Here is a 17,011-nt window from a genome sequence, read left to right as displayed (position 1 = left end):
ACAGATTCTTTTGTGTGAAAATTTGAAAGTGTTCATATACAAATAATGAATTGCTGCTACTCTTGATTTGCAACAATATATGAATCATTGTGCATCGTAACTGTTTAGAGGGAGCGTCAGTCTCTCCAGTAACTTGGCAATGAAACATACATGATAATTAGAAAATCCTGAATTCTAATGAATATGCTAAAATGTTCACGCTTTAACAACTGTATTAGATGACAATAGTAAATTTTGAAATCCCCTAGCGTCAGTGAGCAAAATCTTCAATATTTATCTTCCCACTTATATGTTCCAATTAAACTAATCCCAGCTATCTTTTTGTTGTTGTTGTTTGTTGTTGAAGTTATACAGTGATCTTGCAAGTTGGCTACTCTTCTTTTATTGTTGCAGGAAGAGGAAAGGAAGCTGTTTAAACTAGAAAATGAGCGAATTCAGATGGAGAAATTACAGAAACAGAAGGAACAAAGGAACGTGTTGATTAACTCAGCTCGGGCAAAGATGAAGCGTCTTAATCGGGAAAAACAAGAGGAACTTGCTCTAGACATGAAGATCCTAGAACGACTTTTCCATCAATCCCAGGAAGACACAGAGGGAATAAAGCAAAGAAAAGTAAGGGAAAAGGGTATTTGATCTTTTTCAAATTGTGCGACAATGTCTGATCTCCTGATCTGGACTATTTCCATTGACCGCAGTGGAGTTACATAGGTGTGAGATCGGAATCAAGCCCAATTCTGTTTATAAGTTGATTTTTTTTTGTTGGAAATCTTTTTATATTTTATTAAGGTCTTTGACTGCGTATTTCATCTTTTCTTGCCTGTACTCTACTTTTCTAAAGGAGCCTGTTGTCATCTTAAAGGAAGAGGGAAACATTTAAAGATGAATACCATTAGCTAGGTTTGTACTTGACCAGATTAGAGGTCTGGGCCAAAGGACCGGAATCCCAGACGATCATGGAATCTAATCTGGTCTGACCCACATGCTGCTTCTGCTGTGTTCAAGTCAGTGGCTCTTTTGGGGTTTTACACAACCTGGCTGGGAATAGAGGTTAGAAAGCCTAATGCTAAGCTTTCTGCAATTTCATGGATGTTGTTGACTGGATGTTTGTAACTGCAGAGAAAAATAAATCTTATTTTAGCTGAAATGAAATGTATTACAATACTAACAAAATGGTTTAAAATCTTTAATTATTAGCGAGACATATATGTAGTTTAAGTTTACAATTGAAATGTTTTAAATGGCACAAGCTGACTTGAATTCAGACGTCTCTGTCTCTCTACAAGTTCACTAGCACTTAAGGTTCAGTCTTGCATTGTGCTTTTGGGCTTTTACTTTTTTATGATTTATAAAGATAGCCTGAAGGGAAAAAGGGAAGGGAATCCTGCTTGCTTTTTACTTTAGAAATTCAAGTCTTGTTCTTAATCAGGCTGTTCGCAACTATTTTTTTAACAACTATTTATCTCCAGTTTCCTTTCCTGGTATTAAAAGGATGTTTCTGTTAAAGTTCAACACCTGTCTCCTTCAGTTAAGGTGCTAAAGCTTGTAATAAACATCTCTGTTTCCTGAAAACATCTGAGTTCAAGAAACCTGCTATTTCTTAAAGTAAAAACAAGTCGATTCACCACTGCCTGGAAACAAAAAAATCTTTTGCAGGTTATCTTTAAAGCCAAGCAAGGAACTGTACTCTTTACTCTGCTTTAGGTGTTTATAAGCTAGTGCATGTTAGGGAAATGTTGCAAATATTTCCTACATTCATAGCATTCGTTCAGTTCCACTGGGGTTAGGCAACAGTGGGAACCCTGGTATAGAAAAGGTACAGGTCTGCCACTGGCATTTAAAGCACCATGTCAGTTAGACCAGTTCAAAACAAAGTTAGATGATTTGGTGCTTAAAACACTGGTGGTACCCAGCATGGCTAGCAGTGGTGGAGCTGAACTGGTGTTATTAACAGTGGGATGTTTTTGCAAAACTTCTGGCTCAGACAAGACTGGTGAAGTTATTGGCTGTTATAGGAAAAAGTCAGAGTCCTAAACTCAGATTCTGGCACGTAATTGAAAGAAAAAATAATTTTGAACGATGCAGTTAGAAAATGTATGTATTTGTGTGAATGAGTCTGCGTATTCTGTTAATGATTTACCATAAGGTTGTAAGGAGTTTTTTTCATATTTAAAAGCACTGCAGTTTACTTTGAAAACAGGGCTAGAGTGTCTTTAGAAGATAGGTTCATAGAATCATAGAGTATCAGGGTTGGAAGGGACCTCAGGAGGTCATCTAGTCCAACCCCCTGCTCAAAGCAGGACCAATCCCCAACTAAATCATCCCAGCCAGGGCTTTGTCAAGCCTGACCTTAAAAACCTTTAAGGAAGGGGAGATTTCACCACCCTCCTAGTGAAAAAGTATTTTCCTAATATCCAACCTAAACCTCCCCCACTGCAACTTGAGACCATTACTCCTCGTTCTGTCATCTCGTACCACTGAGAACTGTCTAGATCCATCCTCTTTGGAACCACCTTTCAGGTACTCCCACAGTATTCTTGCCAGCAACTTAAAGAAGGTGGTTGTACTAAAAGTCACTGGTCTGGGTTCTATTCCTGGCTTTGCCACAAAGCTGCTGTGTGACTTGGGGCAAGTTACTTCATTTCTTAATGCCACAGTTTCCCCAGCTGCAAAATGAGGATCATGATTACAAAAAAATGTAAAGAGCTTTGCGATCTACAGAAGAAAGTGCTATAGATGAACTAAGTTGGATCATGCCGGCTCAAATTATTCTTCTTTGTTCAAATTTACTGTCTAGATTCATTAATTCAAAATATTACATTAGGCTTTAAGAAACCTTTTTCTTGATTTCATCAAAAATGTTAATTTTAGCCTAATGATGCTTCCAATGCTAAAGAAAGGTTTTCAGTCTTGATAAGGTGCAATAATGCTGGAAATATTTCATAATCTGAACTGAGTTTTGTTTCAAATTCAGGTTTAATTTATTTTTACAGTAATTGGCCAAGTTTGTGAGTTCCTGCATTCAACTTGATGGCATTTCTCTGTCTGTTTGTTTGTAATGCAATAACTTGCAATGAAAAAAATGCAATGAACACTGAATCCAACCAATTCCAAAATTTCAGGGAGTGTTGTAGGTGTCAAGGGGCAGAATCCTATTAATTTTGGCATGAATGGGAAAACTGGCAGGGCGGAATAGGGATTGTGACAGGGTGTACGAACCCTGGATCACACAGGAAGGAGTTAAGGAGTTGCTCTCGGCTGGAGTGGCCTGCCCTGCCACACCTACAAGTCATGTCAGGAATGGAGGAGGGGTTTGACACTGGGGAAGTTCACTACCTCCTGGGCAGCTCTGGGATGACAGCAGAGTGCTGAGCTTCCCACCTCCCAGGGAGAGGCCTGGAAAAGAGCAGAGCCTACACTCTTGCCTAAGAGAAGGCCTAAGTTCCCTGAGGTGAAGAGCCCTGTATCCTGTTCCTTGTGCTAGGGAACCAGTGGACTTTGAGCCATACCCTTCAGAGTGTTACTGAGCACCCCACTTGAGTGACTGGACACAGAGTGAGCACACAATTCCGTCACCTCCCGAAGAGGCGCTGTTGAAAGACCAAAACCTTGCCAGAGACACACACAGCCCACTGCATCTGATCAGCAGACCCATCAGCTTCAGAGGGGGAATACACAGCCGCTGCCAATGTGGGGGGGGGCAATGATATGGGGGGAAAAGGAAACCTGGGAGGGACACAGGGCCCCTGCCACCAGGCAAAGGGGCAGCAAACAGAGCCCTTAGCATGCGGGAGGAATGAGGGACATTGGTATGGGGGGAGGAAGGAGTGTGGAGCACACAGAACCCCTGGCATGATGGAGGGGTGGGGGATTGCAGGGGTCCCTGAAATAGAGGGAGGGTAGCACAAGGAGTTTATGCAGGCTGTGGAGGGATGCTAGGAGCCCCTGTTGTGTACAATGAGCTTGTCCTACAGATGCTATGAAGTGCACCACAATCTGATAATAATACTTTTCAGTCATAGGGCGTGAGTCGCTTCTCACATCAGTGTAAATCCAGTATAACTCTTTTTGAACTCAATGGAATGACCAGTGTAAAACTGGAGCACAAAGTGATTATGTGACAGCGAGATGTGGCAGAGTTTGGAAAAGAAGCCAAGGGCATGTCTATGCTGCATCTGGACATGTCTGTGCTACATCTGAGCATGTTTGTGCAAGCCTCCCAGCCCTGGTCAACTGACTTGTACTAGTGGAGCTCATGCTAGTGCGCTAAAAACAGCTGTATAGATGGTGCAGCTTTGGCTGGGAGCTTGGGGTCTGAAGTATGTGGGGTGGCTTGAGAGGCCAAGCTCCAGCCTGAGCTACAATGTCTACACAGCTGGTGTTAGTGCACTTGCGGAAGTCTGTGGACCCAGGCTGGGAGTCTTGCTCTCGGATGCAGCATAGACGTGCTCCCAGTCTTTTTCCCAGTCCGCCACCAGACACTGCTTTCCATGAATAAAATGACTTTTGAAATGCCTTTTTGAACTAGTTTATTGAAAGTCTATATCCCTTCCACATTTCGTAGCAAGAGCTGTTGAAGGAGCAGCAAATGTATCGGGAATATCTGGCTCAACAATTGGAAGAGGAGAAGCGTCGAGAGAAAGAAATGGACAAGCTGCTGGAGGAAGAGATGGAGAAGTCTTGGGCTAAGAAGGCTGAGCAAATGAGATTGGAAAAGGAAGCTAGGAAACGGCTAATGAAAGATGTCCTGGATACGAGACGACTGCAGATTGAAGAGAAGTGTAAGAAATTTCAGCACAATTAGTCTGTAGTCAAGTATTGCCAATGGTAAAGTGAATGCAAGTCCTGTCAGAGTCAATTGTGGTGTCACATGCTTTCCCTGAAAGCAGAATTTGGCCCCAAGTGCATGTGGGGGACAAATGGGGGACCCTGGTATGCAGCATTGAGGGGGGCACACAAAGGAATCGGGGACACACAATGCATAGACATTATTACAACAGATAAAACAGTGCTATTGCATTAGGGCCCAATGCTACAGCCTTACTCATACAAACAGTCTTTACTCATGCGAGTTATCCCGTTGACATGAGTGGAACAAAGACTAATCAAATAAAGATTATAGGAGTAAGCCCTTATTTCAGAACATTCTGAAATTGTATACGTGAAATCCTCTCTTCTAAGTGACTAATGTGGGTGGAAAAATACCGACATCATCTCTCCTGTTGCTTTTGTGCCTTTCCAGAAGCAGCAAGGTTCAAGCCTGCCATTAAGAATAAGCTATTTGGATTTAAGTTTACATCCTTCCAAGGTTAGCAATGCATTTATTTTTCCTTTTGCAGTGGAGAGAAATGCAAAGCACCAGGAAGAACTTGCTCAGGACAAGGAACTATTAGTTGAAGCCATTAAAGAACTCAATTCTATAGAAGAAGAAAAATATTTAAGGTATTTTTCCTTATGCTGTCAGTACATTTTGTAATAAAGTTGGGTCTTAAACTCTTCAGAATTGAATAATTCTAGTGTAGTAGTAGTAGTGTAATAGCAATGGGCTTTATTCTGTGCAAATTTTCTCTGCAGGTGCTATGCTGTGTAGCCAATTTGCTATTGACTATTCAGTAGTACCTATGTTATACTGAAATTGGTATTACGCAACCACCCAAACCTGATTGTTCATACACAGTTGTATTCCACCAAGTGTAATTGTCTTGAGCTTACTGGTTGTTTTTAGTAAGTACATACCCATACACTGTGATTTAAGAGGTGTATTCCTTAAATTCTATTAATAAAAGTTATTAAGGTTTGTAACATTAGCTGAGTTTTTAGAGAGATTAATTTAGCTATTTAAGCATAAGAGTTGGAATGTTCTGGCTTATTGCAAATCTCTGTCCACCCTTGAAGAATATCAGCTGACTGTGCATTCAGGCATTGAAACACAAGACCACACCATCAGAACAAATTCTCACTAGCTTATCATTGCCTGAGGAAAGAATACTAGTACTTAGCACTATCTGAAATACGCCAGTTCTAGATGTCATGTACACAGGCCTTCCTTTACAGTTTCATGTTTTTACTATCCATAATGTTTTATCCACATGATTCCATTTCCATACTATTGCCCACTCTGATGCTTATTTGGAGAAAGTAATTGAGTAGCCCCTTCCAGAGCCAATATCTCTTTCATTTCATGGTGTTTTGGCAACAACTTTACGGTTAACAGAAAAGTTCTCAGACCATCTCTTGGCTTTGGTGGCAGTCGCACACTGTGGAGGAAGAGGTGCTGGCCATATCACTTAAAATAGATGTGCTGCGTTTTGTTGTCAGTGTCAGAAAGCAAAGTCTTGCCACATGGCTCTCACAGCATCTCATTAAAGCACTGGTTTTGAGGAAACTCTTGACACTTAAGTACCGTGGTGATGGGTGCTTTAGAAATACTTGAGGTAGGTAGGTGGGCTGTTCAAACAGCACTCCCGAGGATAGCAAAGGTAAAGTGCAGGTCTTGGCGTAGAACACAATTTCTTCTCGCAAACCATTTCTCAGAGTAATGTTAGCATAAGACCATGGCAGGAATCTCTGGCCTGACTTCTTAGATGAAAGTACAATAATGGAGTTATCTTAAAAACAAGAGAGGGAAAATTGGATATTAGGGTGCTACAGGCGTGAACCATAGCCAGATAAAAACCTAGACCTAACATTTAAGTATATTCCACATAATCCTCTGTCATCTCCGCACCACAGTAACAGACAAAGAGTTACACAGATTTTTGTGGGGGGAAAGCATAAAACTTGTTGTTTGATTAATGATTGTTTGTTCATTGATCATTGTTAAGCACTGACATTGTATACTGTGATTTATAAGCCACAGTAAAGACAGTTTGTGCCCCCAAAGAGTTTACAGTTTATTAAAATGTAATGGTTGTTCATTAGAATAATAGTTAATGATAACAAGTAGGAGTTTTAAGCAGTATTTCACATAAGATTGATCAATGATACCTCAAGAAATCTGAGCTGTTCATTTTCTATCTTTATCTTCTAAGAGTATGTCTACACTGCCCACGTTACGGGCACTTTTCAGTGCTCAAATTTTTGTCACTGAGGGGGGTGTTTTTTCACACCCCTGAATGACTAAAGTTTTAGTGCTGAAAGTGGCAGTGTAGACATAGCCTAAATGAGACATTCGCCATGTCATTTGCAGACGAATGCAGGAGGCAAAGGAATATCGGGAGCAGCTGCAGGCTCAGATTACCTATCAGCAGCAGGCCCATACTGCTGAGGAAGAAGAGAAGCAGCGAGAATATGAATCAGGACTGGTAGCAGAGAGAGTTTACCAAGAAAAGATGAAAGACATTCTATCAAGACCCTACATGAAACTATCAGAAATCCATCCCTTGAGAAGAAAATTGTCTAATCTGCAAGTATAGCATTTACTTATTGTGATGTATACAACTTCAGCTCCCTTTAGACTGTATTTAAAACAGTATATATGAATTTTTACTTTTCATACTAATTAATATATCTGGTTCCACTTTCCCTGTTTTTGTATGCAAATCATTTTAAGGAGCATATATACGAATTAGACACCTTTTCAAAGGGTTAATTTTTCCCCTTTGGATTTTCTTTGAGACAATAACTTTTCCTCCATTTTAGATTCAGAAATTTTTACATTTTAAATAAAACATTGTGTATGAATAGCATCTATGACATGAACTGCATGTAAGCATTCCTCAAAATCTACAGAAAGACACATTTGTAGAAGAATTTCAGGAAACTTTAATTGGGCCATATAAATAGTTTAGCCTTTAAAGGGTCATTTTAATTATATATTTAAACAAAAACACTAGATGTACATTTTTAGTATCTTTGAAAAATATGTAGTGTGTGTCCACTTTATTTCTAAGACTCGTTCAAAGGGCTAGTAAATATAAATCTTAATAGACCCTGGTGGCTAACAAGGATCTATGGAACTTCAGGATCTCCAAAACTGATCTGTGAAATCGTTGCTGGGATAGATTTACTGCATAATAGGACTAAAATCACCCTTTCTTCCAAAAAGGGTATTCTCCACCTGTATAGGGTTCACTCCTGCATTTCTTGCATACCCTAGATGTTCACAAATACTTTATTTTGCTTCCACAAGATACAGAGGATCAGGCTGTGTCGCAGGGTGGTTGACCCCTTTAAGGGGAGTCAGGGCCCAGCCTACCTGTGACAGGCTCCTGTAAGGGAAAATGAGCCAATCCAGACACATGTGGTTGGCTGGCTGGCAGGCAGGCAGCTAATGAGGCTGATAAAGGGGTACCAGTACTGGGATGGGAGTTTCTAGAAACAGGGAGCTTTTGAGGAGAGGTGCTCCTAAGAAAGCTGATAGGGAGAGCCCATAACAGCAGGGAAGCTAGGAGATGTGCTCCTGGAGACAGGGAACTCCCAGGACAGCTGATCAGGAAGGCTTATGTAAGCAACGACCCTAGATGTGCTTCTAGAGAAGAGAGATTTCTGAGGGCAAAGTTACAGCTGGCAGCCCTCCAAGAAAGCCTAGTCCCAGAAAAAGGATCTCCCAAAAAGTGGTGGGCCGCATAGCCCATCAGGAACTACATGCTGTCCCGGAGAAGGGATTCAATTGACGGATCTCTGCCAACTCTTGCTCCAGGGAAGGATTCTACCGAGGTAGTAGGAAGAGGCCTGACTCCAGAGAAGAGTGCAGAGTCAAGAAAACTCTGCTGATAAAGAACCCAGATAGAGGGGAGAGGTGGACTCAGGTGGGAACAGATAAACTGACTGACTCCCAGCTAAGACACTAGGTGAAGGTGTGCTTGTAGTCTCGCTGGGGCACTGATTAATAAACTAGACCCCTCAGAAAGAGTTCTGTTCCCTATGTAAAGCCTCATTGAACTTATTGATGGCATATTAGGGGAAATGGAGGCAGGGAGCGCCTGCAGCACCACACCTAGCTACAGGCAGCACAGGGGCCCGTGGCACGCTCCCTAACATACTACGAACAGGATGGTCAGATTCTTAAAGCAAAAAAACTGGAAAAATGTCAATACATGGTTATATCCATGTGCAGAAGGGTTTTGGCAGTGGGTTGATGGGAAGCTTCTCTTCTCCCCTGTCTCTTGCTTCCCATCCACAAGTCCTCCCCAGTTAGCACCTGCTTCCCCTTCAGAGTGGGGTGGCCGGAGAGTAGCAGCTGCTGAGGGAGGGCCCAGCTCTGCAGGCAGCAACGGAGAAGTAAGGGTGGCAATACCATCCTTACTTCTGCCCTGCTGCTGGCAGCAGCTCTGGCTTCAGAGCTGGGATCTCAGCCAGCAGCTGCTGCTCTCTGGCTGCCCAGCTCTGAAGGCAGTGCCCCCACCAGCAGCAGCGCAGAAGAGCAGTACTGCAACCCCCCCTACAATAACCATGTGACCACCCCACAATTCCTGTTTGGGTCAGGACCCCTAACATTACTACAGCATGAAATTTCTAATTTAAATAGCTGAAATCATGAAATTTATGATTTTTCAAAATCTTATGACTGTGAAATTGGCCAAAACGGACCATGAATTTGGTAGGGCTGTAGGCATGGGATACGTGTCCTTTCCTAGGGGAAATCCTGCTCCATCATCTATATATTTTTGCTCATGCCTTCTCATCTGCTCCTCTGTTTGGGACTAAAACAAATAGGATTTTCTCTTGTGTTTGTCTTCATGATTGATTATGCTTTAATAATGAACTGAGATACACACAATGCTTTGTTTTTCTGTTGTATTTAGCTTAAAGGAAGGGACATACCAAGGTACGATCTAAACTAATGAGCAGCTGTGCTACCCTTGCGCTACAATCTTGGGTGCCTTACAATGCCTTGCTGAAGGAGTTCCCACGTGGGCTGCTCACAAACAGCCTTCCAGCATGCAAACCACACCCTGAGTGTTTGTGTGTAACTGCAACCTGCCAGCCTGGTTACACTCTGGCTCTCACCAGCCTTGCTAATACTGCAGGGTGACCCCAACACACTCCCAATCTTAGATTTCCCCCCCCAGAAATGTATGTCCCAGCCCTCTCCTGGACAATACACGTTTATATAAAAGTCTGTTGTTTTTATAATAGAAATAACATGCACACATCTTGCCACCCCAAATGGAGTTTCCCAAGCACTTCAATTTAAACACACTGGATTAGATAAAACAAGTTTATTAACTACATAGAGATTTTAAGTGAGCACACGTACTAAGGCATAAAAGTCAGAAATGGTTACAAGAAAACTAAAGATAAAATGCAACCAGTGTCTAACTTAAACTGTGTTAAATGCAAAGCAAGGTTTTCTCACCACATGCTCTCAGCAATCGTACTGACTGAACTTCTTAGAGTGGGACCCCTTCCCTAGTCCAACAGCTACTTATTTTATCCCTTCAGGTGCAGTGAATCAATGGACAGGGGGATGGGGTGGGAAGGCCTTGAGGTGTTTGTCCCTCCATTTTATAATTTCAGTCCCCATTTTGAAAAACATTTCCAGCTGGGTACCAGGAGACAAAAAGTCTCTAGGGAAGGATGTTCCCTGCTGCTTTTTCTTCACCTGTTTGAGCTTCCTTTGGTTCCCTTCCTGCTTGATGCAAATTAAGCAAAGCACACATTCCTTGGTTTGAGACTGTTTGGAACATATGGTAACACTGCCATACAGTGGAATCTTATAATTTTACATACAATGTTGCCACACATATTTTATCAGGATGGTACCAATCAGCAAATTATGAGTTTTCAAATGATACAAGGCATACTTTTTACAATGATTATTACAGTAGCGTGTAGGATGTGAATACAGGGGTATGTTCTATCACAGCTCCCATATACAAGGCAGCTATCCAGTTCGTGAATGGATAAAACAGGAGGCCAAACCTGTTAGATACTTTATCCTAAACAGAGAAGCACATTTCCTCAAGTCATAAAACAGGATACTGGACAATACTCCAACTCTCAAATGGTCTGGAGAAGTCCAGGAAGGGAGGGAGTAATCAGCCAACAGAAAAGCCTCAAGTTATTCAGTTTCCTGTTGTAGGCCAATATGAACCCATTCAAATACAGACCCAATGAGCTCTTTGAGTCACTCATAGCTGATGATGGATGAAATCAATGTGAAGAGCAAAATGTGGGCAGGAAAGATTCACTTTATACGCTTTGCCCACACACACCCTTCTCAGCCCCCCAAAAGGCTGAAAACAGAGAATGAAGACCTATTTGGCCAGAAGGGGGTGAATGAAAAGTTGGGCTCCTAACCAGTGGTGAGATTGCGGGACGGGTAAGAAAGTAGCAGCGCTCTGCTCTAGATCCATCCACAGTCCACGAGTTTCTGGATGTTTCTACTAAAACATGTGGCACAGTGAACTAGTTAAGTATTACAATCTTCACAGCTAAAACCCCATTGAGATGACTGGTACAGGTAGCACCTGGTTTGGAATGAAGTGCTGCCTTCCTCCCTTCACACACAGCCTGAGGACAAGGGCTGAGAGAGAAGTCTACCACGACAATATGGTTGCCAATCCTCCAGGATTGACCTGCAGTCTCAAGGAATGAAAGATTAATCTTTAATTATAAAGATTATGTCATGTGATGAAATCTCCAGGAATACGTCCAACCAAAAGTGGCAACCAAGAAGGACGGTTTGGAATAGCTTTGTAGCCATGACTGCTACCATTGTTAATGAGCTGTAGGAGCAGTTGGGTCTCTTGTGCATTCCCTGCTGGTGAAGGTAAGGCCTGTGGAGCTATATGGTGGCCACTTAAGCCCTTTGTCCATACAAAGTTACCGTTTGCAGTCTACCCTTCCACTCCTCCATGTAGAGAAGTCATAGCAGTTCTGCTGTGTCCAGAGACTTCCATTCATGTGGGGAGCGATGTTGTTTCTGCAGTATTGGATTACATTTAGAATTTTTTTAACCAAAAGGGCTGGAAATTTTCTCTATCTTGTTTTTAATATAAGTGCTTAGCTTGTGCAGAAACCCCTGGACCACTAGAGAAGAGCTGATAGAATGTATCACCACACACTGGGGCACGGGTCACTTGCTGGAGGATTCTCTGCTCCTTGAAGTCTTTAAAACACGATTTGAGGTCTTCAATAGCTCAGACATAGGTGAGGTTTTTCGCAGGAGTGGGTGGGTGAGATTCTGTGGCCTGCGTTGTGCAGGAGGTCAGACTAGATGATCATAATGGTCCCTTCTGTCCTTAGTATCTATGAATCTATTCTCATCATGGATAGCAGACTTCTAAGGATATGTCTACACTGCAGCTGGGGACATGTCTCGCAGCCCAGGTTGATAGACACATGCTAGCTCTGCTCAAGCTAGCATGCTCAGGGCTGAATTAACTTTTTGTGGGCCCTGGCACCCAGACTGTGGCCCTGCCCCTGCACTCTGCCCCTGAGGTCCTGCTCACTCCTCTCTGCCCCTGAGGCCCCACCTGCCACTCACATAGAGGGTAGGGGGCAGAGGAGTGAGATGTGATCAGGGCAGAGTACGGTGGGGTGGGGAACCTTCTGAGTGTGGGCCCAGTGCCATGGGCACCATTGTAAACCTGGTACTGAACATGCTAATCAATGTGAATGTTACAGTGTCTTGGGCTAGCCACCCCAGTCCAGACCCAAAAGATTGGGTGGGGTTGTTCTTGGGTGGCTGATGGCTGTAGCTAGGCTGACCCCTGGTAGATGCAACTATGTTGATGCTTCCATCCACATGGCTACTGTTGCTCAGGGAGGTGGCCCTACACTGACTGAAAAACTCCTTCCGTCCACGTAGGCTGTATCTACAGTACAGGAGTAGGCTGATATAGTCTCCACAGTATAGACATACCCTAACATACATCGAGTCATAAAATGAGCTACAATGAGAGCAGGACAAACCAGCTGCCAAGAATTAATTAGCTCAGTTATTAATTAATATTTTAGTCACTGTTCACAATGATGAGAAACTAAAAATCAGTAAAAATAATAATAGCATGATGGGGGCAGAGAGGCCCTAGATCAGCAGACAAGGGGTTAAGGAGAGCCTATGAGCCCAACTAGCCCCACTCCGCTCTACCTGTGGCCAATGCCGAGCCTGGAGGGGGAATAAAAGGAGAGAACCTGGTTCAGTTCAGGGCTGACTGTGCAGGAAGGAGGATGGAGCTCTGCCTGAAGCGAGCTTTGCTTGCAGACTTGCAAAGATAGTCCTGCTAGCCAGAGCAGCCACTGGGGAGGAACAGCTGTTTGGGAACCAAGCTGGAAGGAAAGGGTAGGGGTGCACTGGAAGCTGGGGGCCTGGCCCAATATTGAGTTACATTTGCTTTTTATTACTGTACATTTTGGGGTTGAGGCCCTCCCTCCCCATATCCCCACCCTCAGACATGGATAAGACTGACGGGACAACTAGCTGGTGGACCAGAACCTGCCTTAGTGGACTCCAGAGATAGTCCTTTTCCCCTCCCTCCCCTGCCACCCCCAGGAGACCTATGGTCAGGTTGTGGTGCCTGGAAGGTCACTCCAAGGGGTTGTCATTGTTCCAGCCACACTACTACAATTATATGTGTGTGTGTATACGAATAGAAAGAGAGAACTTTTTCAGCACTAAAATGGAGATTTTTGTTTAAAAAAAACCAAACAAACCCTGATCAGAAATGTTTTCATAAAACTATTGTCAAAGCTAAATGAAAACAAATTTTAGTTTGAACTCAATTATTCCCTTTCAGCGTTTGCATCCTTTCCATTGCAGCATTCCAGGGTGTTTCTGGGGCAGCACAACTCCACGACTGTATAAACACAATCTAGCCTTAAATGTGTTAAGAATAAAATGCTTCTATATGTGTTTTGTGTTCTCAGGTTACAGTGGGCACTGAACCAACAATCTGTATCTATCTCTCAGGGATACGGTATGGACTCTTGGAAAAGGACAGTTTCTTATCTCAGTTAGGTGTGTGAATCTAAAATAACTTCATTGACCTTAGTGGAGTGACTCCAGGTTTATACCAGTATAAATGAGAGCAGAATCTGGCTTTGCAATTTTAGTCCTGCTGGGGCAGTTTACAGCACTGGGTACTTATCTTTTCAATTTTACCCTGCCCTATTTCCACACACAAAACTTTGTGTGAACCTACAGACAGAAGAGAGAACAATACACCAAGCTTAGTCTCCCATAATACTAACTCAAAAGTAGAGTATACACTGGGTTTTGGTCAGTGCTTTGACTTCAGTAGATACGTACAATAAGAATATGCTTCCCATGTGTAACTGGGGTAGGGATTATTCATAAACTTGAGAATCCTGCAACCAGCGAGAGAGGAAGGATAATTCAGTGGCTAGGCTGTTAGCCTGGGATTTGAGAGATTGGTGATCAATTCCCTGCTCTGCTGCAGACTGCACATGGGACCCTGAGCAAGTTAGTCAAGTCTCTCTGAACCTCAGTTCCCCAACTGTGGCAAATGGGGATAACAGAACTTCCCTACCTCACAGAGGTGCTGTGACGAAAGCTACTTTAAAGATTGTGAGATGCTACAGTGATGGGGGGCCATCCAAGTACTTGGATACATAGAAACCCTGTGTTCACTGTCTCGGTGCAAATGTTAGGTTCAGAAGCAGAAGTAAGATTAATCAAGTATTTAAAATGAATCTAAGGTGAGGGTCAAAACTCCCAGAGATCTATTAGGTCCTAATCTTGCAGGCAAAACCCATGAATTTTACCCAAGGACTACAGGATCAGACTGTAGTGGATTCAGCTGCAGAAAGCCTAAAGTCCCACTGGGTAACTGGAAGGAGCTCAGTGTAACCAAAATCTTCTGGGAGAAGGCATGCATCATGTGACTAGTACAAGAGGGTCTGGTGCCTTCACTGCATCGCATACTTAAAGTGATTCCAGTCGGGCTGGGTAAGCTCCACCAGAGTCAGCTGAACATCTGAATGCAGAGGCTCAGGCTGACTGCTGTAATAGCATCATTTAAATGCCTCTTAAAAATTCTGTCCAGCTGAACAATGCAGTGAGTGAGGTTTCATGTCAATATTAAAGAATTTCAATTCCTTAGTCCTACTGATTTCCACTTCTTAATCCTTTCTAGTTCCTTTGATCTTCCCTGTTCCTGCAGCGAACTGGACACGTGAATGCAGTAGAATGTGGTTCAAGGCTTGCTCACGACTCATGTTCTAAATATGCTCCGTGGTATCATCCTGAAAGCACCCACAATATGTACACAGGACTGGTAGGAGCTGGAGGGAGCAGTTCCAAATATTTGTACAACTAAAGGAAAAACAGAAAACCCAGCTTTTCTGCTCCCATTAAAGGAGGAAAAAAAAACTTCCATTGACTTCAATGGCAGATTAGAAATAGATACTTTAGAGAAGGCAGCAGAGAGCCGTAATTCTAGTCTTAATGCCCATGAGGTAAAGCCAAAACATATGTTACAGGAAATCATTTGATAATGCGAGTCAACGGCTGCATTTGAATTGAAAGAAACATGAAAGAAGTGTATTGGTTAGCAAAACTGAACATACAAAAGTTCCATCTAAATATGCCAATACTGTTGAACAAAATTAGTTTTATTTACAGAAAAGAGCATCTTTGTTTAACCTTCCCACCATAAAAAAAAACCCTGCACCATGAATCAGATTTCAGATTGCTGGTCAGATCAATGATTCTGTCAGTGGCTGATGACCCTCGCGGAGCTCCTGCTGCTATTGCTATTCTCAGCATTTTGTTTGTACTGCTGAGTGGCAATTGACCATGTCGGCAAGTATTCCAGCATGACAGGAAATTCTGGTCCAAAGGATGCTATTTGAAATGAAACACACTCAAAACATGCTTTGTAGGAACCGGTTAAACTTGATCTAGAGCAGCTAAAAGGTGTGCCACTGGTGTCAGGTCCCTCATCAGTATCCCCACACAAGGCAGTAACAATTGACATCTGTTGGGGCTCTCCCTGTAGAACACCAGAATTTTCAGAATGAGAAACAGCAGGGGACTATATTAACAGGGGATTGATACCTCTTTGGGTTGGTTTCTTTCCTTCCTTCTGGGATCACGTTGCAGAGTTGGGCAGATGAGAAGAGGCTTGGCTGCTGGGAGAGCTTTTCAGGGGCATGCACAACCTAACCCTTCCCCCACAACCCTCCGGTGGCCTTTTATCAGTTAACGGTAATGACAGAATGGTTTACTTGGGTCTCCCTACCATATTATGGCAAGCCTGTGAGGAAGTACCAGGGTAGCCGCCAGTTGGGAGCCCCTGAAAAAGAAAGCTGACAGCAATTGGATAGCTCAGTGGTTTGAGCATTAGCCTGTTAAACCCAGGGTTGTGAGTTCAATCCTTGAGGGGGCCATTTAGGGATCTGGGGAAAAAATTGGTTATTGGCCCTGCTTTGAGCACGGTGTTAGACTAGATGATCTCCTGAGGTCCCTTCCAACCCTGATATTCTATGATGCTAATTGAGAGCATGTGCAGAGACATAAGGACCCAATACAGATGGCTCTGGACTCCATAAAAAGAACAGGAGTACTTGTGGCACCTTAGAGACTAACAAATTTATTTGAGCATAAGCTTTCCTGAGCTATAGCTCACTTCATCGGATGCATGCAGTGGAAAATACATTAGGGAGATTTTATATACAGAGAGAACATGAAACAATGGGTGTTACCATACACAGTGTAACGAGAGTGATCAGGTAAGGTGAGCTGTTACCAGGGGTGGTGGTGGTGGGGAACTCTTTTGTAGTGATAATCAAGGTGGGCTATTTCCAGCAGTTGACAAGAAAGTGTGAGGAACAGCGGGGGTGGGGGGAGGGGTGGAAATAAACATGGGGAAATAGTTTTACTTTGTGTAGTGACACATCCACTCCCAGTCTTTATTCAAGCATAATTTAATGGTATCCAGTTTGCAAATTAATTCCAATTCAGCAGTCTCTCGTTGGAGTCTGTTTTTGAAGTTATTTTGTTGAAGAATTGCGACTTTTAGGTCTGTAATCGAGTGACCAGAGAGATTGAAGTGTTCTCCAACTGGTTTTTGAATGTTATAATTCTTGATGTCTTGACTACAAG

The 17,011-nt window shown here is 42.9% G+C and overlaps 1 protein-coding gene across 2 annotated transcripts in view; it reads left to right on the top strand.

Moving 5' to 3' along the window:
- CFAP53 (cilia and flagella associated protein 53) overlaps window positions 1-10,168 on the top strand; it is a 36,696-nt gene extending 26,528 nt beyond the window's left edge. For both annotated transcript variants that reach the window (XM_073343530.1, XM_073343529.1), the window contains 4 exons: window positions 394-612; window positions 4,562-4,778; window positions 5,337-5,439; window positions 7,187-10,168. In XM_073343530.1, the coding sequence (XP_073199631.1) occupies window positions 394-612; window positions 4,562-4,778; window positions 5,337-5,439; window positions 7,187-7,412 (765 nt within the window). In that variant the 3' untranslated portion in view covers window positions 7,413-10,168. The remainder of the gene's footprint in view (window positions 1-393; window positions 613-4,561; window positions 4,779-5,336; window positions 5,440-7,186) is intronic.
- The last annotated feature ends 6,843 nt before the right edge of the window (window positions 10,169-17,011 follow it).

Source organism: Lepidochelys kempii, chromosome 5 (assembly GCF_965140265.1).
Source record: "Lepidochelys kempii isolate rLepKem1 chromosome 5, rLepKem1.hap2, whole genome shotgun sequence".
NCBI lineage: Eukaryota > Metazoa > Chordata > Testudines > Cheloniidae > Lepidochelys > Lepidochelys kempii.
The sequence above is the reverse complement of the archived record's forward strand: the minus strand, read 5'-3'. Positions and strand labels throughout refer to the sequence as shown.